The sequence below is a fragment of the Bos taurus genome, chromosome 13, assembly GCF_002263795.3.
Source record: "Bos taurus isolate L1 Dominette 01449 registration number 42190680 breed Hereford chromosome 13, ARS-UCD2.0, whole genome shotgun sequence".
In the NCBI taxonomy this organism is placed as follows: domain Eukaryota; kingdom Metazoa; phylum Chordata; class Mammalia; order Artiodactyla; family Bovidae; genus Bos; species Bos taurus.
Genome location: NC_037340.1, coordinates 16,549,801 through 16,576,105, shown reverse-complemented (window position 1 = coordinate 16,576,105; position 26,305 = coordinate 16,549,801). Strand labels below are relative to the sequence as shown.

The following is a 26,305-nucleotide window of genomic DNA, read 5'->3' as shown; positions in this document are numbered from 1 at the left end:
TGAAAGCAGATTAGAAAAATGTCCTGATATAAACAAGAGTTAGCATTACCATGGGGCTTGCCAGGTAGCGCTGGTGGTAAAGAACCCACTTGCCAGTACAGGAAACATAAGAGAAGTGGCTTGGAACCCTGGGTCGGGAAGATCCCCTGAAGGAGGTCGTGGCAACCCACTCCAGTATTCTTGCCTGGAGAACCCCATGGACAGAGGAGCCTGGTGGGGCTACAGTCCATAGGGCTGCTCAGCGACGGACACAACTGAAGTGACATAGCCCGCAGGCAGTGTTACCATAACAAAGCAGTGTTCAGAAGAAAAATGCACAGATATTTTTCAAGATTTATTTGACGGGTTGCCAGAGCATTCTGGTATTTCCTGATGGTGCTTTATGTAAAAACTAAACTTTAAAATTTTTTAATATATTTATTTTTAATCGGAGGGTAATTGTTTTACAATGTTGTGTTGGTTTCTGCAATACATCAACATGAATTAGCCATAGGTATACACATGTCCTCTCCTTCTTAAACCTCCCTCCCACCTCCCACCCATCCCACCCCTCTAGGTTGTCATGGAGCACCAGGCAAATCTCCCTGTTCTATATACAGTAACTTTACAAAAAATTTTATGAGTTTATTTTAAACTTAATTGTGTGCATTCATTATCAACTGCGAAGCATGCAATTATGATAAAATAGCTTGCTAACTGTAGCTACCAAAGAATTACACAGACTGTATTGTATTATGTAGTTGTTCTTTTGAATATTTCATTTACTCAAGGGAAAAATATTATAATTTGTAATTTCCATATTGCCAGATTATTGGGCACTCTCCAAAGATTACTCTCTCTGTTTGGAATCTGTTAATTTCTGCACCATTTAATAAGACAATTTGACTTCCTGAACACCAGAAGAATCTCCGAGGGATGCATTTCCATGGAAAATTCCTTTTTCAGGAACCCAAGCTCAGCATTACTCTTTGACTTCACTCCTCTCCCGTCCGCTGAAGCTTAACTTTTGGATTTCATCTTGCAATAATACCATTTCCAAGAATATCATCTTATATATTCCTTTAATGCTGAAATAAGAGACGGAGGTGATGCAGTTATTACACATTTGCTCTCTGTTGCAATCGCATCACAAATGCACAGAGATTGATAGGGAGATGGAATGCAGTCACCGTCCTGCAAAGACGCAAAAACAATTTCCACAGCATTTCATATACCAACTGTATAAACAATTTCCAAAATGATTAAGTTAAAGAAATTCCATTTGGCCCTTGCCCGCATGTTGTTCACACTTAACAAGGTTCCCTTCAGGGGCCTTTCAGTCCAGAAACCAAGATGCTCATATACCGGGAGAGTGCCTTCACATCACCCCATTTAGTTTTGTTTTCTTTCATCAACTTGTTCCTCAAATAGGTTTTGCAGTTAGGTTCCATGTCATGTCAATCATGAACGTCTGTTTGATTCCATCCGGTCAGTAAGTATGGGTTGAAAGCCTACTCAAAGATGGGTGATGAAAATACTCTTTTCTGTGATCTTGTGAGTTGCTGATTGGTTGGATCCTTTAAGGATTTTTTCAGGTATGTTTAAGCTCTCAGTTCTTCAAACAAAGAACACAGATTTTCTCTGCTTAACCACGAGCTTTAGTTAACTTTATTTCTCCGGCCCACTAGAGTTGTTATAGAGTAATTTTCCTGAGTTCAACACTTTGCCTAGGCACTGTACAATATATAGGATATAATAAAAATATGAATATACACAAATGGAGAAGCACTCTATTAGACTGAATCTCTATGCCAGTGTATCACTGAGGGCCAGTGAAAGAGCTTGAGAGCTGAACTCAAGTCCTGACCTGTCAGTTACTGGCTGATGACTGTAAACCAACTTAGTTTCTCTAAGTCTCAGTTTACCATCTGTAAAATGGACATAATAATAGAGAATGCCTCACAAGGCTGTGAGATGAGATAATCCCTACAATGCCCTGGGGTGAGATTAGCTGGTCTGGAGGCTTACTGGAGTCCTTAGACAGAAATCCTGGCTCTAGGTGGTTGAGTTAACTCAGCAGAGGAAGAGCTGATTCAATTGCTCGTCTCCAGTGGGTCCCCCAGGCTGAAGAGCTTCCATTGTCACCCTATCACGTGGTCACATAGCTTTTAGGGGCCCAGGGCAGTAAGTTTGTGGACCCCGCTCAGGGCAGGCCTTCCTTCCCTTGTTAAACAGTGACCACAGCACACAGTCTACTGATGCCTGATCTAAACCATAGATTAAGACTTCAGGAGATGATGTGTTCTCAGTCCTCTCTGCTTGTAAATATTTTATATTTCCATCTTAATGGGCTGATACTGTGTGCCCATCATCCTTCAGCCAACAAGAAATCAGCACAGAATCTGGCACATGGGAATGCTTGATAGATGGCCCTATGATGTCACTGATGTTGTTGAAGATGATATGATGATGTCATTGATGATAATGATATTATATTTGTTCAAACTCTGGGTCCTAATATCTTAGGACCCAGGAGGACTGCATTGCCATCCGTATAAGATATGCAATTTCAAACAGACTGGGAAAACTTAAACATATTCAATTACTTCAGAGGCTCATGTGAGTGGTATTAAAAATTGTTTTTTAAATAAAACAAACAATCAGAATTGGCCTTTGAAAAGTGAAAATGGCCCCCAATGTTTTTATTTTTTTATAAATAATGAACAGGGAGACCTAGCGTGCTGCAGTCCATGGAGTTGCAGAGTTGGACGTGACTGAGCAACTGAACAACATGTTTTTATTACAATTATATTGAACTAGACATTAGAAGACTATCTTATCGATCATTTTATATCTAGTTTTTCCATTAGAATGTACATGCCTTGGGGTTGAGGATTATGTTAATGTTTATACTCAAATGAGTTTACCATATATCACAAGCATTTGTAACATACTGAATAAATGAATAAAGAAGTAAGTCTTTCCAAGTTTAGTCTCAGCCCATGACAATCCTTCCAGCATTTGAAGTCTTGGCTTCTCAGAGCTTGTACACCACAAAATTAAGCATTGGACTATAAAATATCTTGGGCTATTTTCCAGCTCTTTCATGTACATGATCGTCTCATTTCTCTAACTTTTAAAACCCTCTAGGTTAGCTGAACTCCATTTTCCAAATGGGACAGTACACAACGAGTGATTAATTTACATTTTTGTAGCATTATGGGGGACAGACAATGTGCTGGGATCTGGAGAGTTCTTTGACAAGGAAAAAGATACAGCATCCACCTTCAGGAAATTCCTAGTCCGGTGCGGGAGATGGGTCAGGAGCCAGAATTTGAAACGCTGTGGATCAAACTAAGCCCAGGGTTCTGGTGAACACAGAGGAGGCAAGCACAGCCCAGGTGGCAGGTTTCACACCGTTGTTGTCAGAACTGGATGATGTGATAAATACCACGCACCTGGCACCAGAGTCTGCTCCACAAATCTTCACTCACAGAACCTTCTCCTTCCCTCTCACTCATCCTCGCTCCTGAGGACCCTAATGCTAGACTAAATTAAGTGTGTTTATGCTGATTTTAAGACCACTGGTAGATGTGACTGGTATTTCAGGCTAGACGTAGGCTGGGTTGTATTCAGTTCACTATATGCCTCCCAACACAGTTTGATCAGCCTGAAAATGGGGTGATAACATATCTCTGCAAGAGTCTGTTTATTGATTCTCACACAACCTCGTGTTCCCCTAGCTCATGACTTGTGGAAGAGTAAGAGCATTCTGGACTTCAGAGACTCAAGTTCTACATCCTGATACTCTGGCACTTAGTATTCCTCATCACGGTCAAGTTCATCTCCTAAACCCCATATTCCTCAGGTGTAAGTGGGTGAAACTTCAGTACTTTGGCCACCTCATGCAAAGAGTTGATTCATTGGAAAAGACTCTGATGCTGGGAGGGATTGGGGGCAGGAGGAGAAGGGGACAACAGAGGATGAGATGGCTGGATGGCATCACTGACTCAATGGACGTGAGTCTGAGTGAACTCCGGGAGTTGGTGATGGACAGGGAGGCCTGGCAGGCTGCGATTCATGGGGTCGCAAAGAGTCGGACACGACTGAGCGACTGAACTGAACTGAACTGAAGTGGGTGAAAAACAGTATTCAGCTCAAACAATCGGGATGATTCAAGAAGATAATTCATGGTGCAAGAGTTTGCCTGCCAGTGCAGAGGGTGTGGGTTCGACCTCTGGTTGGGGAGATAAGATCCCACATGCCTTGTGGCCAAAAAACCAAAACATAAAACAGAAGCGATATTATAACAAATTCAATAAAGACTTTAAAAATGATCCACCTTAAAAAAATCTTTACAAATCTTTATTAGAAAAGAAGATAACTTATTAAAGATCTTGACTCATGTATTTAGTCAATGAATATTAATTGATATTTGCATTTTAAAAATCTGAAAAACATGAAACAAATTGCCATAGTGTGATTTACACTATTTTTAAATGTATTTTTTTATTGTGATGAAAGTTAAATAATGTAAAACATACTATTTAAGGTACAATCTGTTTGTAGGAGATAGATTAAAATAACCTTAAAATTCATTATAATACACATTGCTGCTGCTAAGTCACTTCAGTCGTGTCTGACTCTGTGCGACCCCACAGACGGCAGGCCACCAGGCTCCGCTGTCCCTGGGATTCTCCAGGCAAGAACACTGGAGTGGGTTGCCATTTCCTTCTCCAATAATAATACACATTAGGTGCAGACAAATATAGTTTTATTCCACTTATACGAGGTACCTAGAATAGCCAAGTTCATAGAGTCAGAAAGTACATTGGTGATGCCAGGAGCAGGGGGAGGTTGAGGAGGAGGGGTTAGGGAATTAACGTAATTTACTCTTGGGATTGCAAAACTGTGACAATTTTTGTTGTCTGGAAAGATGACAATTATATTTCTATTTTAAAATGATATACAGGGAGCATGTTAATTCTTAACAAACACACACATGTGCACACACACACACTCTGTGACAGGTCTGCAGAGACAGTTGACCCAAAAATCTCCTATTTTGGTACATATTCATTACCTTAGCATTCCAATGTTTAATTCGTCTTGAATTTATTTCTGTTTAATATCTATACATGGGCTTCCCTGGTGACTCAGTGGTAAAGAATCTGTCTGCCAATGCAGGAGATGCAGGTTTGATCCCTGGGTCGAGAAGATCCTCTGGAGAAGGAAATGGCAACCTACTCCAATGTTCTTGCCTGGGAAATACAATGGACAGAGGAACCTCACAGGCTATAGTCCATGAGGTTGCAAAAGAGTCAGACATGACTGAGTGACTAAACAACAACATCTACACATATATGTATATGTAAAGCTGTTATATGGAGAAGGCAATGGCACCCCACTCCAGTACTCCTGCCTGGAAAATCCCATGGATGGAGGGGCCTGGTGGGCTGCAGTCCATGGGGTCGCTAGGAGTCCGACATGACTGAGCGACTTCACTCTCACTTTTCACTATCATGCATTGGAGAAGGAAATAGCAACCCACTCCAGTGTTCTTGCCTGGAGAATCCCAGGGACGGGGGAGCCTGGTGGGCTGCCGTCTGTGGGGTCGCACAGAGTCGGACACGACTGAAGCGACTTAGCAGCAGCAAAGCTGTTATAAGTAGGAAAATGTTATCTAACATTTTATTTTCAAACATTTATACAGATAATCTCTTAATCTTTACAATAGTTTGAGATTTGGCTCCACATCTTTATTTATAGAAGAAAAAATTAGACTCATAATGATTAAGAATATTAACTTCTACTTCCAGACATGGGGAGGGGGGAGGAAGCTATAGGCTCAGCCTCCCACTGGAAGCAATTAGAAGATAACATATGGTAAATGATTATTTTCAGAGGTAGGAGATGAAAGACATGATCCCTGTGGTCACCAGGACTTCCTGTTTGGAGTTACGTCCAGACTGACTACCAGGAATCAGCTGTCCCAGTCTACCCAGGACAGTTGCCTAGACATTCCTCCATCCCAGGCAAACTGGAATGGTTGGTCCCCTCCTGGCCTCAAAGAAGGATCTCCAGTGCAAACCACGACTTCACAATGTTGACAATACAGAGGTCAAAGTTCAGGAGACCTAGAAGTCTATGATTTATGGGGCATCATGATTCTGAAAGCATTTGAATTTAATGCCAGCCTCGAATAATTTAAGATTTCATGTAAAACTCTGGATTTCTGGTTCCCCTGGGAAAAAGAGAAGCTAAGGCAGCCACTGGTCTCCAGCTTCTGCAGCTAAGAGGACAGATGCCCTGCTCTGGTTCCCAGCTGCCCACCAGCTCCTTGGAGTCTTCTGTTCTGCTGACCCTGTGGGCATTAGAGTTTCAATCCCACTTTGCAGCTAGTAAGAAACACTAGGACCTTGTACAGGAACCTGGGAGTAGTATAAATATCCCTTCTCTCCTTAGATTCAGCCTAAACACCCATTGTACACACATCAGCTCCGTTTTCCTTGACAGGGATTTCCGGATGTGGTCTACCCACTGTCTAGGTGGCTTCTGCCCTTTAAAGAGCAACTAACACAGGGCTGTTCTTTTTCCTAATGGGCTAAGCACAGTACATCCACTTAGTAGGTATGGAATATTTTTGTTACATGAATTCATGTCTTCTTAAATTTCTCATGAGTGATTAGCTTCATATATGGTTCAATATATCATAAAATGTTTCCATTTCTGCTCATTCACATGAATTGTTGGGACAGCATCAATCAGCCTATTTACATATTAAGGATACTCTGTCTCAGGTTGATCAGTTAATAGGTATCAGGTAACACCAACAGCTGTATTTGACCATGTCCATACTTAATCCTTTATGCCAACAGTGAGAGAGGAGATCGCTTTGCTTAAATTGTGGCAAATAAAAGCACTATTAGCGTGTGGTCTAGAACAGAACAGAATACTCTTGGATTTAACACCACTTCAGTTTCACATCTTTCAGCCACAGGGATTTATGACAAAAAAGTCACAGGGGATAACATGTAAAGCAGTTTTTTCAAATGATTTGTAGCAAACTGGGGTTTTACTAGGAGCTAAACTATGCAGAAGAGACATTTAGAAATGTCAACTAGCTGAGTGTTTTGGGAATTGTAACTTAAATGAACCCCATATGAATTTTCATATGGGCTAAAGATCTCATTTCTAAATAGTCTGAATAATGCAAAAATTAGCTTCCTTCTCAGAACATGCTCTAATACCACCTGCTGCTTGGAAGAATTTTTTTGAAAGGTGATATTAGACAAAGTTTTAGTCAAGATGGCTCTGGAAGTTAAAACTTGAACACACACCCTCTGTTCAAAATATAGAACAAAAGACAGATAAAATAGAAAATTGTGCATGCCTCAGTTGTCGCTTCAGTCATGTCTGACTCTTTGTGACCCCATGGACTATAGCCCACCAGGCTCCTCTGTTCATGGGATTCTCCAGGCAAGAATACTGGTGTGGGTCACCATGCCCTCCTCCAGCGAATCTTCCCAACCTGGGGAGCAAACCCACGTCTCCTGCAGTGCAGGCGGATTCTTTACAGAAAATCCTGGCTGAACTCAAAATAAGATGAAGATCTCCACTGACCAGAAAAGGTAAAGACACATACCTGTAAACTTGAACTATGACCCAGGGGGTGTGGCAGGTGAGTGGAGAAAGCATAAGTTCCCGGGCAGTTAGAAAAGGATAATTTAACTACCTTACTCTTCACATCACCATTCCCTTTCCACACCCATCAGACTGGCGATTATTAAAAACATAGCCAAGCACGGGTGAGGATGCGCAGCACAGAAAACTCTCATAGGGCAAGAGTGTTTGGATAACACTGGACATACCAAGCCCCACCCCAAAAGGAGATTGGAAAAAGGAAAACATACTAACTTTAAAAAGGAACCACCTTAATGTCTTTAAGAGAATAAAAGTAAGAATCATGAAAGAAAGGCGTGATAGAAAGAAGGGCATTTAGATTAAAACCTTCCTGGATCGCCAAGGACAAAAGGAAGGAAAAGAACAAAAATGGGGTGGAAGAAGGCACTTGCAACACAGGGAACTGATACAGGGTTAACATTATGAAGTTACTTTTTAAAACCTTTGTAGAATAAATCAGAGAGAGGAGGGAAGGAGGGAGAGGGAGAGCCACCGGGTGCAGGTGGTAAGCAGGCATTCACAAAAGAAAAAACATAAATGGCCAATAAGCAATCCTAAAGGAAATCAGTCCTGAATATTCATTGGGAGGACTGATGCTGAAGCTGAAACTCCAATACTTTGGCCACCTGATGCGAAGAACTGACCCACTGGAAAAGACTCTGATGCTGGGAAAGATTGAAGGCAGGAGGAGGGGGGACGACAGAGGATGAGATGGTTGGATGGCATCACCGATTCAATGGACATGAGTTTGAGTATGCTCCGGGAGTTGGTGATGGACAGGGAAGCCTGGTGTGCTGGAGTCCATGGGGTTGCAAAGAATTGGATGCAACTGAGCGACTGAACTGGCCAATAAGCATATGGAAGGATGTCCAACTTTACTAGTTAACCACTAGTAATGAACTGAGCTATGCCAATCGAAACTATTTCCATCATTAGATGGGCAAGAATGAAACCCTCCCAGGTACAGATAAGGACTTGGAGCAAGGAAAGCTCTCACTCCACTTCAGTTTTGGAGCCATTCTTTAGAGACTCTGCGACATGTGTGCATAAGAAGAATTGTATGAAAGCTTCATGGCAGAATTCTTGGAGACGGCAAAAGAACTGAGAATGTACATGTTCACCAATAGGAGAGAGGATAAGCTAATCACCATATAGCCAGTGGGATTTATGACACACTGAAAATGAATTAGATATATTAACACACATACATTTCATAAATGTAACAGTGGACAAAAAGTAAATTGCAATAGGATGCAAGAAGCATGATAACACTAAAGTGTTGAAAACTCACAAAGCAGTGGTGTGCATGACTATGGCCATATTAATATGCAGCAATAAGAAAAACACTGTGCCCAGGAATGGAAAAATTGGAATTGTGGTTACTTCTGGGATATGAGAGGGAAATAGAGGTGATAAAGGGGCTTTCAACTCTATCCGTAGGATTTTATAAAATACATAAATCTGAAGCAGATATGGCAAAATGGTAGTAATTCTAGAAGCTGGGTGGATGGTACAAAAACATTTGCTATGTTGAATTATTTAAACATTTATCAAAACATTAAAAATATCAGCTAGGTAAGATATTTAACTCCACCCCCAGAGAACATGATTACAAAATAATAGCTTGTGGGAGTTTTCTAAATGGTATGAACAACTGGGTTTCAAGATTGTGTTATAAATACACATGGAAACACGATAAACTGGTAATTGGACAGAGTGAGATAACAGGGCAATTTAATAACTGTCCTTTATTTTCCAAATTTTGTTTAATGCACACATATTACTTTAATAACCAGAAAGAACATTTTCAATTTAAACTTTCAACCCATGTCGTAAAGTCATTCCGAGAGGGTTCATGTTACGAACAGTCCCAATTACACCAGGCTGGTAGGCTGCCTGGGCTGGATTATAGGAGCATATTTTGTCTTTATTATTTGCACATTGGTTGTGCAAGTGTAATAATAGCTGCCTCCTGTCTCAGGCTTGTTCCCTAGAAAACAGATCCGGAAGATAAGCTTACAAACTGAGGCTTTATGGGTGGATTCCCAAACTGCGCGAAGGAAAAAAACTCGGTGCAGATCCGTGCATTACGGAGCTGGCCATGGTCTCATGAGAGCAGGGGTCGTTGTTCAGACACGAGGGATGTCCCTAGACCACCAGATGCGGCAAAGTCCACCTGGGGGAGGGCGGGAGGGGAGTCTCCTTGCTGGCTACGTCCTGTCTCTTATGGACCACCATTCGCCCGTGAACCTGAACTCTGAGCACGTCCAGGTTCCATCATCTGAAGCAGCCCCAGTCCCCGTCCCCGCACTTCAGCTGGGTCCAGGAATGAAAGCTTTGATGGGTCTGGGGCAATGGACCCTGAGCACCAGAGGGCTTGCCATCATGACAACCCTCACCCCAGAGGCAGCCACGACAACTGGTACAGTAGCAGCAGCAGAGGCTGGGTTTATCCACATGGGACAGCAAGCCTGGGAGAAGCGGAGGAACCGAACCTGGGGAGGGGCGTTATTTTGACGCGGTATTTTTTCCACCCGCCATTAAACATCCAGTCTTCATCCTGCAGTCACTCAAGGTCAAGTCCATATAAACAGTATTTTTAATGTAGTCTTTGCATCCTCCTTAGGCAGGATACTGTCCCACGGGCATGTATGCTGAGTTGCTTGAGTCATGTCCGACTCTGTGCGATCCTATGGACTGTCCAAGGGATTCTCCAGGCCACAATACTGGGGTGAGTTACTATTTCCTACTCCAGGGGAACTTCTCAACCCAGGGATCTCAGTCTCTTACACCTCCTGCATTGGCAGGCGAGTTCTTTACCACTAGGACATGGAATAAAATAGTAGCAGCACCAAAAACCAGTTCAAAGGGAAAACAGCTTCTAGCAGACTGGGAGTTGTGAACAGCAGTGTGACATGGTGATGAATTAGAAGTAGGCTTTTGGTGGCAAAATGGAGGAAAATGCACATTTTTTTTTTGCATTAATTCATTCAGTTTAGACATCTGGAAAAGTGTTTGGCTTCCCTTATTATATATTTGATCTGTAAGCTTGTCATCAAACATCTAAATCACAAATAGAAATGCAATTGTTTGTACTCAGCCATATAATCCTGACCTAGATGCTGCTAGCATTTTGGGAAAATGAACCATATGCTATTAAATCTTTACTAAGAGCAAAAGCTCCCATAATTAAAAGCAAAATAAAAAAAATTCTATATGCAGAACTTGATTGCCAGCAGGCTAAAAGAATACATGTAAAGCAAAGATGCTGAACAGTTAGAACTGGACATGGAACAATGGACTGATTCAAAATTGGGAAAGGAGTACATCAAAGACATGAGTCTGAACAAACTCCGGGAGATAACGAAGGACAGGGAAGCCTTGCATGCTGCAGTTCGTGGGGTTGCAAAGAGTCGGACATGACTAAGCAATTAAACAACAAGATGCTGGAGACAGTTTGTGGTCGGAAGCAGAAATTGCTCGGCACTCCCCCACCTCCGTTCCCTAAAGGTCTCTCGTCCCCTCACCTTATGTATCCCTCAGTGATGCTGCCCAGGCAGTGGTAGGGGAGGAGAAGGGACATTCTAACCTGGAGACACAGACCCCAGGATCTGTGCAAAAATCTCTTCTTCTTCCAATCTGGATGCTTGTACCTATTTGTGTCACTGAAGGGCAGTGAAAAATTTAAACCTAGCTGCTTACTTATCACTCTCATGGTCATAAAGCAGCGTTCCTACTAACGCACGAGGTGATCATAAAATAACCGGAACAGTGGAAAATGGGAAGGCTGGAGACGATCGTGTGAGGATATAATGTTTTAATAAAAAGAATTAACACAAGTTCCTGAGTAAAAATATCCAGAACAAGCAGGTGACCTTGAAAAGTAGGATTTTGAGAGCCACGGTTACTAAAACCCTATAAACATTTGCTTCAGTGCATGGTGGGAAATAGAACATGAGATAATCTTAACTCAAACCTTAAAAATAATATTTAGTAACTTTCCAGATAAAGACACAAACAAAACCATAGAATTTATTCTTACTTTATTAACAATGTGGCTTACAATTTTTTCAAGTAAAAAGGGGTTTTTTTTTTCATTTAGAATAAAAATTAAAATATAACTCTGATATAGATTTTCATTTATTTACATGAAAACATATATACAGAATATAATCTTACAGCAAATCAATGACATGCCCTTTTGTCCTGCAAATTTCAAAAGTAAAAACACCACCAACTTTTCTCTTCTATGCACCAAAACAGACACAAGATATGAATCAAGTTCCAATACAAACTATTCAAACCGGAATGCAGAGCAGTAAAACAGCTTTCGACGGTCACGACTAGGGGTAGTTTATGCTTCTAGACCTCATGCAGGCTCCCATTCCGAACAACAAATGAGATGATCTTTTTTTTTTCTGTCATTTAAAACATTTTTTGTTTTCAATCTCCCACTGTAAAGTGATTTTCAGCAAATGCCGATTAGAACTTTTTCTTCAACACATCGGGTCCACATGAAGCACCCGATCTGTCTGGCGATGCAGCTATTGACCTACTGGTCCTCACTGGTACCCAATCCTAGCCATTTTTAAAATAAAACCAGTAAGACAGAAAGTCTGCCGCTCAAGAGACTGTGTTATTACCGACCCTCTAAATCAGAGACGCTTTTCTTAACCAAAACCCAAGGCAGCACCGTGTCAGCACTTAAGAATTTTTAGGTGAATTCAGTGGGTCAAAAATAGCACAGATGGATACTGTTGCCTTGGGTTCAGGATCCTCAAATCAACCCTAGTGATAAAAGCTATGAGAATTGCCCAACATAAATGCCCAATGTGAAAACTCAACCCAGCTGGAAGGAGTAAAGCAATTTCCAGAGAAGTCTTAAACGGAAAAGAACAAGAGAGGGAAGAAAGAGAATCACGACACTGTAATCGTTGCCAATGGAGCTTCTCTTGCTACTTAGTTATTTCATAAACCGTATGTATGTCTCCCTAACAACTGTTTTTTCCTTAAAAACTAGATACCTGAAAATTTACTATTTTTCCCTTCAAAAAACTGTACCTTTGGTCTCAGTTTTCTAAAGACAAAGGATAGAGCAGGACTTGGAGCCCAGATTCACCAAGAGAGCAACAGTGGTGCTCAAGCCACAAAGACTATTTAACGCAACTGTTTCTACAGTTTTATCTACAGAAATAAACACAAATGGGTGTTTGACAAAAGAAGTATGAAACTTCTAATGCTTCCAAAATGAAGGGAGAGACGCCCTTAGAGAGGGACATTTGGTTTGAGATAAAAAGCAAGTCTCAGAACTCGCCTGATAACAACACTCCAGATTCTCTGACACAAATTAAGGAAACTGAGACCAACCTTCAAAGGCTGATCAAAACCAATCTTCCAGAGACTGTCGTGTGGGCCAGAGGGGCCAGTGTGAAAGGTCTGAGTCATTCTAATTCATTGAGAGACAGATCAAACACAGGCAATCATGGTTCAAATATGATCAAATAAAGCAAAGCAACCTAACAGCTGTACAGCGCAAACTGTGAGTCAAACTTTGATCAAATGAACCTAATTTTATAAGTGACGGATTTCTCCATACTATGCAACTTTGTGGTGAAGGAAACTGGGTTTTTGCTTTTTTTTTGGTAAGCAAAAAATGAGTTCTTCTGTAAATGGGGGTCATGCCTTCCTTACTCTTTCTAGGTTTACATTTTTGTGGATAAGAGATTTTCCTAACACAGGACACAAACAGTCAAGAGGTCAGAGGTTGACGGAAGCGTCCTTAGCTTTAGGGTGGGACTGAGTGATGGACTCTCAGCCTTCGAGATGAGGTGGTACACTGCACAGACTGGAGCGTCTCATCTCAGGCGGTTCCTGACGGGACCAAGCAGTGTGGCGCACACAGGAGAGGACTCTGGTCCCAGAGCGTCTTCTGGGAGACCGCGGGGAGACGGCAGCATCTGGGGATGAGGAGGGGTGGGGGCATCGCTGTGGAGCACTTCAACCAACAAGCGTTTATCCTAGGGGCCGTGGTGCGCTGGCAGCTACAGATGTGAGATGAACTCTTCCCGCCACGAGGGACAAAAACACAGTAATGACACAGTCACAACAGGCAAACGTCCCTCGAAAACTGGCCGTTTCTCTGAGACGGAAGCTGGTGAGCGGTGAACCCTACAGAGACATGAACGCCACGTGACACTCTGAAGCTCAAGTCCTGCTGACTTGAAGGGGCAAAGAGCCAGCAGGGACTTCCCAGAGAATCGAGCCGGAGGGGGCGTGGGCAGCACTCAGAACCAAAAAAACATCTTCTTGACCCTGAAGAGTCTTCCGGCTCCTAGCAGGGCGGGCTGAGAGTGCCCCGATGGCCCCAAGCTGCAGCTGAACCTGCCCTGGCCTGGCACAGCCAGCACCTCACCAGGCACGCGGGTTGACAGCACTGAGCTCTCAAAGAGACCGAGGACGAGGCAGGCTCTGCGCACCTGGCCCCTCGGGAAGAGGCCGCATCCCCAGTGCCAGCAGGGTGTCTTCCTCGGCTGCCAGGTGGGAGGCCTCTGGGTGGGCTCCAGGGCTTACCCCTGCCACGGGCACCAGAGAGCACCTTACTCTAGAGCAACCCACCCCAGTGCCGTTCAGGGAGGGCACGAGAAGGTGACACTCATTTGAAAGAGTGTCCCCTCCTTCATTTGCACCCCATGTGCAATGGGAAGAGCTCAGCTAGAAAAGGCCACAGTGAGGATCACAAGCGTGTCCGAGGCAGGAAAACACCCAAGACCTTACAAGGAGGCCCTTCTCAAGCGGCCGACAGAGCTGGACAAAAGCCCCACGGCTGAGGAGACAAGAGGTGAAGAACAGAGAAGGGGTGGAAACTTGAGCTCAGAGAAAAAAAATCAAACCACAGGCCAGGCCTGACTCCCCATGGAACTGCCCGTGTTCGTGGGCCGAGAAGATGGGGCTCCCGGCTGAGGTGCCCAGGCAAGTCCACCACCAAATGTTTAAACCTGCCTTAGGCTCAGTCATGGGGGAGACGACAGCCTCAACCACTAAATGCGTGTTTCCCCTTTTCATCAGTAATGGTGACAGATGACAACAAAAGTTTAGCCTCCGTGATTGAGACTCTCAAGATCTGACAGGATGCCAGGCCTTCATGATGTTGCAGAAATGTAAGCAGCTCATCAGCCCACCCAGGACGTTATTCCTGGAACTGTTGACACTCTCATCAAAGAGAAAAGGTCAAGGTAATAAAGGAAGAGAAGGCTGTGCACCCCCGCTTCTCCTGGGCAACGTGGAGGCTGAGCTTCCGCACACAAGTTTAAAAAGGCATTTGAGCAACAACCAGCACAGAAGACAATGGTCCGTTTGGGACTGAAAAAAATATAACAGCTCCTTGCAGGGTGCATGTGGACAAGTGCCTGGTTCCAGAGACCAGCTGGCTCCTGGAGTCATGATCTTTCTATAAACGACGAGACCCACTTAATGAAAACTGCCAAGGGACATCCTAAGTAAACCAGAGGCAGGGTGGGCTGCAGGCATTACACGGTCACTCTCTTTGTCTCATTCTGGCCAATCCAGACTCTCATCTGACAGGAGGAGCAGGCTGGGGACAAGGGGACCCATGTCCCCGCCATATCATAAGAGTTCACACCTGTTGCTTTACCGGAAGGAGGTCCAGGGTGATTCAACATCAGCCCAGATGACGGGGTCAGTCCCTGGCTGACCCAGGGGCACGCATGCCTCTGCGGGGGTGACCAAGCTGGGGCTCAGAGGGGACCTCCCGGGGAGACCTGGGGCAGTGATCCCTCTCAGGGGAGGAGCCGGTGTGTCAGCAGCTTGCCCCCGTTTCCCCCGGCCTTGCTCTCCGGAACGAAGCTCTGCCTTCAATGCACAAGGCAAGATGCCCCTCTCCCGTGTGGTCACAGTTATTCAGAACGTGGGGGACCTTGAAGGTTCCATATAGGATGGCAAGCATGCCTCCTCCCTGAAGGCTCCCTGGACACCCACCGCCCCACCGTGACATGCTCCTTCTTCCTTCACTGCCCAACAGGCGGAGTCCCTGTTCCGCTGTCATCCAAAACATCGCCCAGAGCCGCGCGTGAGAAATGAGCCGCCACCAGACCAAACATGTGGTGGCGACAGCCGCGCACGGCGACCTGAAAGCAGCACCTATGGAGGCACTTGGGGATACGACAGTGGAGTCACCGGAGACCTCCTCCCGGCTCACGGCGGAAAAGACATCACCTGCGCCTGGGTTTCTGAAGCATGGGCCTTGGCTTGGGAAGCTGCCTGGTTTGGGGCGGGAGAAAGACAGGGTGTGGTCTGTAGAGATGCAGGTCCACACCCGTGGGGTGTGAGCAGTAACTCACACCCTGCAGGGCCACTGCTGTGGGCTCGGGTGCTCTGCAAACACGGAAACGTCGAGCAGGCTGGTGGGCGGAGGAGGCCCTCGTGTGGACACCTGTCGGACGCACCATCACACACATCTGGGTTTGAAAACGGAAGTTCCAGTCCGGGAAACCTCCTGAGACCCAAGACGCGGCATTCGCCGGGCCGGCGGGCAGCCTGGGAGCGGGCGGGGTCAGTTGGCGTACTGGGCGTAGAAGGCCACCTTGACCCGCTCAATCTGGTGGCAGAGCTTGATGGCGGGACCCAGCTTCAGCTCCATGCACTCCTGCACCGTGGGGAGTGTCAGCAACAGCAGCGCCTGCCCATCGATGTCCTGCAGGGAGAGAGAGTGGGTTAGAGCTGAGACAGACGAGACAGGACTCAATGGGGTGCCTGGGCCACGGCGGGCTTCATTCCCAGCCCAGGGCAGGACGGGTGCTCTCGTCCCCTCCGAACCTGGTGAGCGCTGGCCAAGATGGTGATTTGGCTTGATGGCTGCCTAACCCCTTGTTGAGAAAACCTTTCTGCTAAGAGAACACTGGTGAGATTCACCATCCTGGACTGGAAGGGACGGAGGGCTGGACTGGGCTGTCCCAGGGTCCAGCCCTTGGGGCTGTGGTGGGCAAGGCCCCCCGACCCAGGTCCAGCCCTTCTTGGGCTGTGGTGTCCCCCCGCTGCTCTGCTGTGACTCTCGGGGCCTTGGAAAGGGGTCTCTACCAACAGGAGACCAGCCCTGACAGTTCCCACCAGGCGGGGAGAGATGACCTTAACCACAACGCGATCCTCCGCAAGAGCACACACGCACTTGGACACGTGTGCGCACACACACCCTCACATCTGTAACCTGCGTCACCCAGAATGAGGCCTGAGGCCTGTCTTATTTAGCTTTCTACATCCATACACAGGGCCCCACAATGGAGAGTTTCACTCAATGATGGGTGAAGCATAGTCACTGTAGAAAGAAGAGCAAGGAGGCTCAGCCTGAGGCTTTAGGGCCACCCCCATCAGGCAGCTCTGCCTCTTGACCAGCTTGCTTCCTGTAAGGACTGCGTTTATTTATCTGGATGTTGTTTGGGTTACTGAGTGTCATTGTAACCCCTTCCAGGGCACCCAGCCTTCACATTCAGAGGAAATGGGTGAGGGTCCGAGAGCCTGCAGGCCCGAGGTAACGACAGAGGTTGTGGTGGGCAGGAGCAGACACCCTGGGCTCCTGCCAGCTGGAGAAGCAGGCACCCCGGGGCTGCCAGGAGCCCCAGCACTGATGCAGGCAGGCACCTCAGCAGGGGTCAGGGAGTTTCACAAAGGCAGCGTTTGTTCTTAAACTGATGGCTTATTTAGCTGTTCTGTAAACCTCTAAAGCAAAAAAAAAAATACCCTAAATTCATAAATTAATTTTGGGGGAGGGGCTATAAGCCTTTTGGCTTCCCTGGTAGCTCTGCTGGTAAAAGAATCCTCCTGCAATGCAGGAGACCTGGGTTCGATCCCTGGGTCGGGAAGATCCCCTGGAGGAGGGCATGGCAACTCACTCCAGTATTCTTGCCTGGAGAACCGCCGTGGACAGAGGAGCCTCGTGGTCTACAGTCCATGAGGTGGCTAAGATTCAGACAAAATATATATAGAACTAGTTGTATGTCGGCCCCCAGAGAAGTTACAAGAAACACAAAACGAGTGAGACGGGCTTTCTCCTGCAGCCTGGGAACAGACACACCTGTGCAAGGAGCCACCCAGGGCACAGATGACAAAGGTCCCCAGAGCCGGAGATGCTGGGGGGCCAGGGACTGCCTCGTGCTGAACTGTCTGTCAAAGCAGCGAGCCAGGCAGGGCGCGGGGTCCTTGCTGCCCCTGCTCTACCCTCAGCACCCAGAGCAGTTCCCGCTGGCGCGTAACGGGCTCACTGAACACGCGCCAAGAACGAATGGGCAGAACTGGCCACGGTGAACATGAAAGTCCCAAGATGGGGAAAGCAAATGATAAAGAAAGAATCTGGAGGGTGAGCAGAAATGGAGAAGGAATTTGGGCAGTTTGCTTACTGCATGGCTCTGATTCACAAAAGGTGAGTGGCAAAATTTTACGAGTTTTGTGTTTTTATAGATGTGTGGCAGTTTCCTATATAATGTACATGTTTGCAGCATGAAATTACAGAGTAGGTTTTTTAAGCAGCTGCTATAACATTTCAGAATTAAAAAGCAAATATTTTGGTAACAGGAAACTTGTAATTTTTGTAAAAGCTCCTGGTGATGATGACAGTCTCTGAATTTACCGCTCAGAATCAGGGGAGGGAAGGCGTGTGGCTGTGATTCCATGTGCTGTGAATTCTCACAGAGGTTAAAGCCCCAGCTTCTCCTTGTTCACCTAAAACTCATCCGACACCTGAAGTGACCCCCTGGAGGCCTCATCAAATCAGAGCTGTGGCATTTGGGCTCAAAGATGAAAGAACAAATTAGTAATTGAAGGTCTGACTGAACAAAACACCCGTAAGTGCCCACAGACCTCAGGCAGCCCCACGAACAACAGCCTTCTACTGTGACAGAGGAAATGGCCTAACGTAGAAGTTAAATAGAAGTAAGGCTGCAATCAACTGAATTCTACCTATTTTTCTCTCTATAAGAGAAATAAATAGGGACACAGGGCCAAGTCTCTCAGTGACGTGCGAAGATGCGCCTTGTTGATCCTAAGAGTGGCCAAGGGTCAGGAATGTTTTAGACGTCTTAACTTGGGAAGGCATGAAACTTTCTGACATTTTACTATAAACAGGGATTGAAGTCTAATGAAGGACGACTCAGGATAAGCAATATTTTAGCCTTTTCCTCAAATCAGCTTTGTTTTCACTTCCTTGCTTACTACCAGATATTTAGGAAAGGAATCAACACTGCTGAAGGACACTGAGGAAAGCAGTGTTCAGTAAAACGCAGTGGCCTGAGGGCTTCTGCCTCTGGGAAGATCAAGTAGACTTTTCTCTATTTTTCCTGAAAGCCCTGGGGGTGACAAATAAGACAAACACAGGAAGTCTCGGGAGGGCGGAGAGGAAGACCAGCCAGGGACGTGGGACCCCAGATGTAACACGGTGGCCAGAGCTTCAGGCTTCTGTTTGTCTGCTGCCCTCCTGTGACTTTATCATCCTTGCTGTTCACTCAGTCGTGTCCAACTCTCTGCGACCCCGTGGACTGCAGCACAGCAGGCTTCCCTGTCCTCCACCATCTCCTGGAGTTTGCTCAAACTCATGTCCTATGACTTTACTACTCAACAAGCGGGCAGCCCAGAAGTGCCAACGGGCACCAATGAAGCGACCCAACCAAAGCCTCTGCTCTCTCTCCTGGTAGGTGGAGCTGGGAAGACAGAAGCCTCTCAGATGACAACTGTTCGACTGGGGGACAGAGCATCCCCAACCCACCAGCAAAGGCAAAGCCGGGAGCACTGACCACCAGCCTGGCCAGGCCGCCTAAGACCACCCCCGCAGCGCCCCCTCTCCCCCACCAAAGGGTATCCGAGAACGCCCAAGGGAAACCCGAGATGTCATCTCCATCAGATGTCAGAGCCCCCACGGGGTGCTGGTGGGAACATGTGTGGAGCCTGAGCTTCCTGCTCTCCTGCCCCCAGTGATGCCCTTCCCCCCTGGTGTGGCTGACTCCAAGCCAGCTGACACAGAAGACCCAGGACAGAAGCCCGTACCTGCTCCTGAAATATTTTGGCCAGAGGCGCGCAGTCCGTCAGCTTGATGAACCTCACCACATCCGTCACCGACCACTCCAGCGGGTTGCTCTCCAAAACCAACCTTTCCTCCTCCTCCTGCTTCACATCCTGCAGACAGAAGGGAAGCGAGAGGTCTTTTCATTGCTTCCCAGATGGTGGGACACTCTCTGAACCCAGCGGGCTGCATCCGGACTTCCTGGACCGCACGCGGCCTCCTCACTGGGCACCCGGGCAGACACAGATACAGCCAGTGTCCAGGGAGGCGCTAAGCAACTCGTCTGGGCTGTGACTTTGCTCCTAAGGCTTGTGCGTCTTTCAGTTCAGTTCAGTCGCTCAGTAGTGTCCAACTCTTTGTGACCCCATGAATCGCAGCACGCCAGGCCTCCCTGTCCATCACCAACTCCTAGAGTTCACTTTAGAGGTAATTAAAAAAAGGAGAAGAAGCCATGGCGATGGTGACAGTGACTCCCATGCTCAGGAGGTCTGAGGCCAGCTCGTCACTGGCTCCATCCCTGATGGAAAAGAAGTGGCAGGAGCCGGTAATGGTCCGAGAGGCTGCTCTGCCCCCGTGGATGTGTGTGATGCTGGTGCCGGCGACCTGCCAGCTGACTGTAACACGTGGGTTCAGGGGAGAGCTGACGGCCTGATTACACATTTTATAGCATCCTAAGGTCTCCTAAGGAGGGAAAGCCCAGGGTTTAATGGAACCGTGAGGACTTGCTCTCTGTTCCCTTGACAGAAGTCCCTGTGGCTTTAAAGTCTTCCCCAGAACCCCATCCTGAGGCTCACTGCCCCCTTCATTGGATGCGGAGTCACCAGGATTTCTGGGCCCGATTCAGGAACTCAGTGGGAGCAGCTGCTAGAGATTTATCTTAAACTAGGGGCCCAAGTGCACCCGGAGCTATCCCCACTGGGGACCCCAGACAAGCCACTCCATGTGACCCACGCTTCACCTCTGCTGCCTCCTGGCTGGCAGCCGGGCTCTGGGGGGCTCCTTCGGCCTGGGGGGTGGCCGGCGCCCTCCGGGCCCTGCGTGTCCTCTCCACAGGGGCCCGGCGCTCGGCCTCCACGCTGCTCCGCAGGGTCACGGCCCTCCGGGGCCGAGTGGAGGGCACCTCGGCCGAGGACGTGTCTGTCTGGTCATCACGGATCTCAGAGCCGGTCTCCTCACTCCCAGAGTCATCGTCCATGGCGTCTGCATCCTCCTCTTCACTCTCCTAGGGGGATGGGAGGTGCGCTGAATCGGCAGAGAAGGCAGGAGGGGGCCTGCAACTCCTCCCGGACCCTCTCCTGCCTGGTACCTGTGCTGCCCTCCTGGAGAGGTTTATCCAAGAAGGCCCAAGAGACGGACCCCGGGGTCCCACCCAGGGCCCCAGTAGCACCTCTGTCTGCCAGAGACGCTGCAGTGTTAAGTCTGTTCTACAAGTAAGACAGGGTACTGGCTCATGATCCCCACCACTCAGCATCAAACTACTGCCTCGGCATCAGCAGTGAAGCTGTGGCCCTGCTTCCCTATCGACGGTCAGCAGCGTCCGAGCCAGATGTACCTCTCCAGAGCCTGCGGCCAAGTCCACGGCGGACGACCTCCGCTTCTTCTGAACAAACATGGATTTTCGTCGCTTCCTGCGTCTGGCCGGTTTAGGGTGTCCGCTCTCAACGCGGCTTTCCCCAATTGGGGGCTTGCTGATCTTCCTTCTCTTCCCGTAGTAATAAGCTACAGGAAGAGAGATGGTTAAAATCGTTGTTAAAAGGTTACATCTGGGGCATATGTGGAGGAAGAGGCAGGGAGGGGAGATGGAAAATGAAAGGAGAGGGAGGGGGAAGCGAAAAAGAGATAGAAACATTTGAGATGAAGCTTCACATCCCATTCACATCTCAGGGAGCAATTCTGACAAAACGGCTCACAGGGAGGAACCCTGTCTCAATGCCCTTGTGTTCACAGGTATCAAGGGCAGGAGTGGGGCCTCTCAGAACTGGTGGTGAACACACAGGCCAAATTAATGGGGCATCTTTTTCCTTTTCAAACAGTATTCCTTACCTGTTATTCTTTACTCATTCAGTGGACACTCTTCCTTACTTCTGAATTCAACAGCAGAGCTATATGTCTGTGTTACCCCCTTAGAGTGCTACTTAGAAAATTTCTCACCAAATTTCAATAATATGTATCGATGTATTTTATAAGTTGAATGTCTAATCAACTAATTAAAACCAACTGCAATCCAGTTTCCAATTATGATCACCATCCAGAACACTTCCTCAATTAACTGAAGCTTCAACTGTTCCGTATGGAGCTCTCATAAAAGAACCCAATGCACCAAAGGAAGCTTTATCTAACGGCTGGAGGCATCAGAAAGAAAACAACAAACGCACGCAGGTGACAGATGGGGGTCCACACATCTCCATGCTGCTGTACCGCAGAGGAAAGTCACCAGCCTCCAGACTGCAACTTCCTCGGATGCAAAACGACCAACCAAAACTGTCGATTTCCAGTACCTCCCAATAGGTCCATGAAGATGGCATTTATAAAAACTGTCGAGAAACCCCCCGGGGTAAGTGAACAAACACTTATACATTCGTGTCTGATACCCAAAGAGAACCATGGTGCAGCTCGTCCAGGACTGTGGTCCCCAAAGAACCAGAGATACCCCCTCCCATTCCTTACACCAGGAGAGAAACACACGAGTATCTACCAAACAAACCTTAAAGAATTCTCCTGCAACTATTCCTATGAAAAGCTATTTGAAAGGTCTGGAAAAAAAAGAAACACAGCCCACCAACTACATCACCCTACAATGCAGACCCAGGTTGCTGTCCCTTTCGCTTTGCCACTTACTGTATTTGGTTTTGGTGTGAATAGAGCAGTTCTCCGGGCAGTTTTCAGAAACCAGCACAGGACTGAACAAATTTGGACAGCACTCGAGCTTGGCACACACCCGGCGGCAGAAGTCCGCTACTTGGTCGGAGGTGCGGACAATCTTGGCCACAGCCCGGTACGTTTTGCCTCTGTACCTGGAAACAGAGAAGGAAAGGTGATGAAGAGACCACGGGCTTGCTCAGATCTCTTCCACACAGTGGACTCCTAAGCAGCGCATTCACTAACAACAGGGTGGGTTGTGTGTGGTTTCTCTTCCATCTGCTTTCATTGTTCCTTATGAGCTCATAGAACCGTTTTTAAGAAATGCCCAATGCCGTAGCCAACGTTCATGGTGACCACATGCATGGTCACTGACACCCAGAGAGAATCCGGGATCCCGAAAAAAAGGCTTCCACTCGGTGCATTCTCACTAGTGAGTGAAGTCAAAGTCACTCAGTCATGTCTGACTCTGCAGCCCACCAGGCTCCTCTGTCCATGGGATTCTCCAGGCCAAGAATCCTACAGTGGGGAGCCATTCCCTTCTCCAGGAGATCTTCCTGACCCAGGGATCGAACCCGGGTCTCCTGCATTGCAGGCAGATTCTTTACAGTCTGAACCACAAGGGAAGCCCACTCTCACCAGGGTATACGTAACTGAACACGCCTCCAGAATGCTTATGGAATCCAAACAGTGTCATTCATGGCTCAAGACTTGAGAAAAAAACTTTCTCCTGCCCCAGAAAAACCGCATAAAATCGCCAATGCAAAACTAGAAGCCAGATCTTCTGAAAAGCAGGTTGGGTAGCTTCCTGTCTTAAAAATAGGTCCTGCAGCCCTCATTCAAATGCTTAGGATTAACAATGCTGTAAATCACCCTGGCTGAAAAGGTAAGTTCTTGGAAAGAGGTTTGAGTCACCTTTCAATACAGTTTTTAAAACTATCATTGGTACAAAACGATTACAAATTTCTCAGTTGGCAACAGATCCCAGGTCTTCATTTAATTCACATCTCACTAAACTTAAGAGTCCACTGAAATGACGACCCATTAAAACAACTGGGCCTATTAAACTCTGCCCTTGATGGGGATGAGTTTGATGCCCCCTAATTGTTAAGAGGAAATCCTGAGGAATAATTGATTTTCCAGGAAAGATGCACGGAGTGGTAACTGGCTGAGAACACTTGTGTTAGTTTTAGGAAAAACTGCCCGAGAGAGAAAGAACCACCAGGGAAGGCCGGCCTTGTCGGTTTCCACATTAGCAGGGCCCAACTGCTCTTTTACACACTTGTGTACAGATCTTCCTTGACTTACGATGGGGACTGTGTTCAGCCCCTCGGTCGTGTCTGACTCTCTGTGATTCCATGGACTGCAGCCCACCAGGCTCCTCTGTCCATGGGATTCCCCAGGCAAAAATACTGGAGTGGGTTGCCATGTCCTTCTCCAGGGGATCTTCCCAATTCAGGATCTTCCCGTGTCTCTTCAGTCTCCTGCACTGGCAGGTGGGTTCTTTACCGCTAGTATTAGTAGTTCAGTTGTGTCTGACTCTTTACAACCTCATGGACTGTAGCCCACCAGGCTCCTCTGTCCATGGGACTTCTCCAGGCAAGAATACTGGAGTGGGGATCCATTCCCTTCTCCAGGGGATCTTTCCGACCCAGGGATCAAACCAAGAACTCCTGCAGTGCAAGTAGATTCTTTGTACCACTCAGGCTACCTGGGAAGCCTCTGATAGGAGGTTATATCCCAGTAAACCCATTTTATGTTGAAAATAGCCTACATTGAAAATGCAATGCATTAATAGTACATCTAATGCACCAAACCTCACAGCTTCACCTGCCCATCGTAAATGTGCTCAGGAAACTTACATTAGCCTATGGATGGGTAAGACCATCTGACGTAAAGCCTATTTCATGATAAAGTGTTGAATATCATGTGTAATTAACTGACAACAGAAGTGAAAAACAGAAGGGCTGTCTGTGTCCAGGACAGTTGGAAGAGTTCGGGTTGTTCACCCTCGTGGTCTCGTGGCTGACGGGGGGCCATGGCCTCCACCCACGACCCCAGAGGGCAGGGCAGCACAGAAGCCGGGGGAAGATCAACAGTCTCATGTCCAAGTATGGTTTCAGCTGAACGCGTGTCTCTTTCACAACATCGTAAAGCTGAAAAATCAAGTTGAACCGTCTTCAGTTGGGCTAGAGGAGGAGGTGTCTCCAACAGTCAGCCTCACAACACGGCAGGGACCACGGGCAATTTTACAAAGGAAAGTATAACATGAAATCGTCACTGCTGCAGTTTGTGAATTAGATATCTCGTGTTCAAAACCTAGATCTGGTTCACTAAGAAATGGGATAGATAAGCTGCTTTTGAGTTTACGTCAACTTGTTTTTTCCTTCCTGTCCTTCTGAAGGCTCAACAACTGTGTGCCAGTGACATTCTTCTTTAGGAAGGGCATGTGGCCGCAGCTCAAAAGCCTCTCACTTTATCCCACAGTGTGAGTCCAGAGGGACAACACTTCCCCTTGGGAGTTTATTCAGTGCCTAGCAAGGCTGCTGTAAACCTGAAGATAAGGTTTCTGAAGCACATACGACAAGTTCTCTGAAGAAAAATGGGGAAATGTTGAATGAGACCGTCAGCCAGGCCGCAGCAGACACAAATAACATTCCTGGAAGGAAGAAGGGAACGAGGAAAAGGTCTCAGAGGGGAAGTGATGAGGTCCAAGGATAATGAAACAGACGGGAGAGGAGGGAGCCACAGGAAGACACTGGGGGGAGAGCAGAGTCTCGGGTCAGATGGTCCTCAGAGAGGAGCGCTGGTGACATTTCTGCTTTCTCAAGACTTCTTCCTCTTCCTCCCACAGCGCAGCTGCATTACCATGGTTCTAGAGAAATCCAGTGTGAGAAAGGGATCCACTGGGTGGGGGTGGGTGCTGAGCTGACATGGGAGTCAGGCCGCTGACATGGGAGTCAGACGCACACTGTGAAACAGGACAGGAAGGAAGAGGACCTCGGAGGGACCAGCTCCCTGACGGCCGTGTGGGGACCCACGCAGACCCCACAGTGCACAGAGGCTATCTGAGGAGGAAGACGGCTCACCGTTCAAAAGATGCAGAAAGAAGCTTTCTCGGAGATTCCGTTATCGAACTCAAAGCAGAAACTTCTGAGAAACAAGGATCATCATAAATCCCCTCTCTGGGGCATAAATCCCAGGGGTAAACCTACTATAAATCTCCTCCTGGAGAAGTTCCATGGCCTTGAAGAAGAAAGACCACTCCTGCCTGCATAAACTATCCTGAACTTTCTTATTTCCCAGGTCTTCCCTTAAAAACCCATTTGTATTTCCCAAAGACACCTATCTGTTCTTCCCCTAGGGGCCTTTGCTTCCCATTCCGTTCCCCCTACTAGGTCATGTCTGACTCAGGTGTAAGCTCCAAACGTCAGCAGAGCGCACCCTTGTGTGTGCACCCATCCTACCAGCATAGAAATGGTTTTCGATTTTGCTATCTTCTGTCAGTTTAGATTACGGGCTCCCAGGCACTGAACCTAAGAGAGCAAATGAAGAGGTTTCTCCCCGCCCAACATCAATAAGGAAGTGTGTACCCTTCCAGTAACTTCCCACCAACTAAAGATTTACATCCATGTGAGTGCAAAATAATGCTCAAAATTCTCCAAGCCAGGCTTCAGCAGTACACGAACCAAGAACTTCCAGATGTTCAAGCTGGATTTAGAA

General features: G+C 47.0%; 1 protein-coding gene across 6 annotated transcripts in view; it reads right to left on the bottom strand.

Moving 5' to 3' along the window:
* Nucleotides 1–11,688: 11,688 nt before the first annotated feature.
* The window catches only part of SFMBT2 (Scm like with four mbt domains 2), a 211,252-nt gene continuing 196,635 nt past the window's right edge, over nt 11,689–26,305 (bottom strand). For 5 of the 6 annotated variants that reach the window (XM_059892640.1, XM_059892639.1, XM_005214128.5 and 2 more), the window contains 5 exons: nt 22,562–22,737; nt 21,276–21,442; nt 20,682–20,945; nt 19,708–19,836; nt 11,689–16,372 (listed from right to left, as the gene is read on the bottom strand). In XM_059892640.1, the coding sequence (XP_059748623.1) occupies nt 16,232–16,372; nt 19,708–19,836; nt 20,682–20,945; nt 21,276–21,442; nt 22,562–22,737 (877 nt within the window). In that variant the 3' untranslated portion in view covers nt 11,689–16,231. The remainder of the gene's footprint in view (nt 16,373–19,707; nt 19,837–20,681; nt 20,946–21,275; nt 21,443–22,561; nt 22,738–26,305) is intronic. The other variant, NM_001205956.3, reaches the window with a different exon arrangement.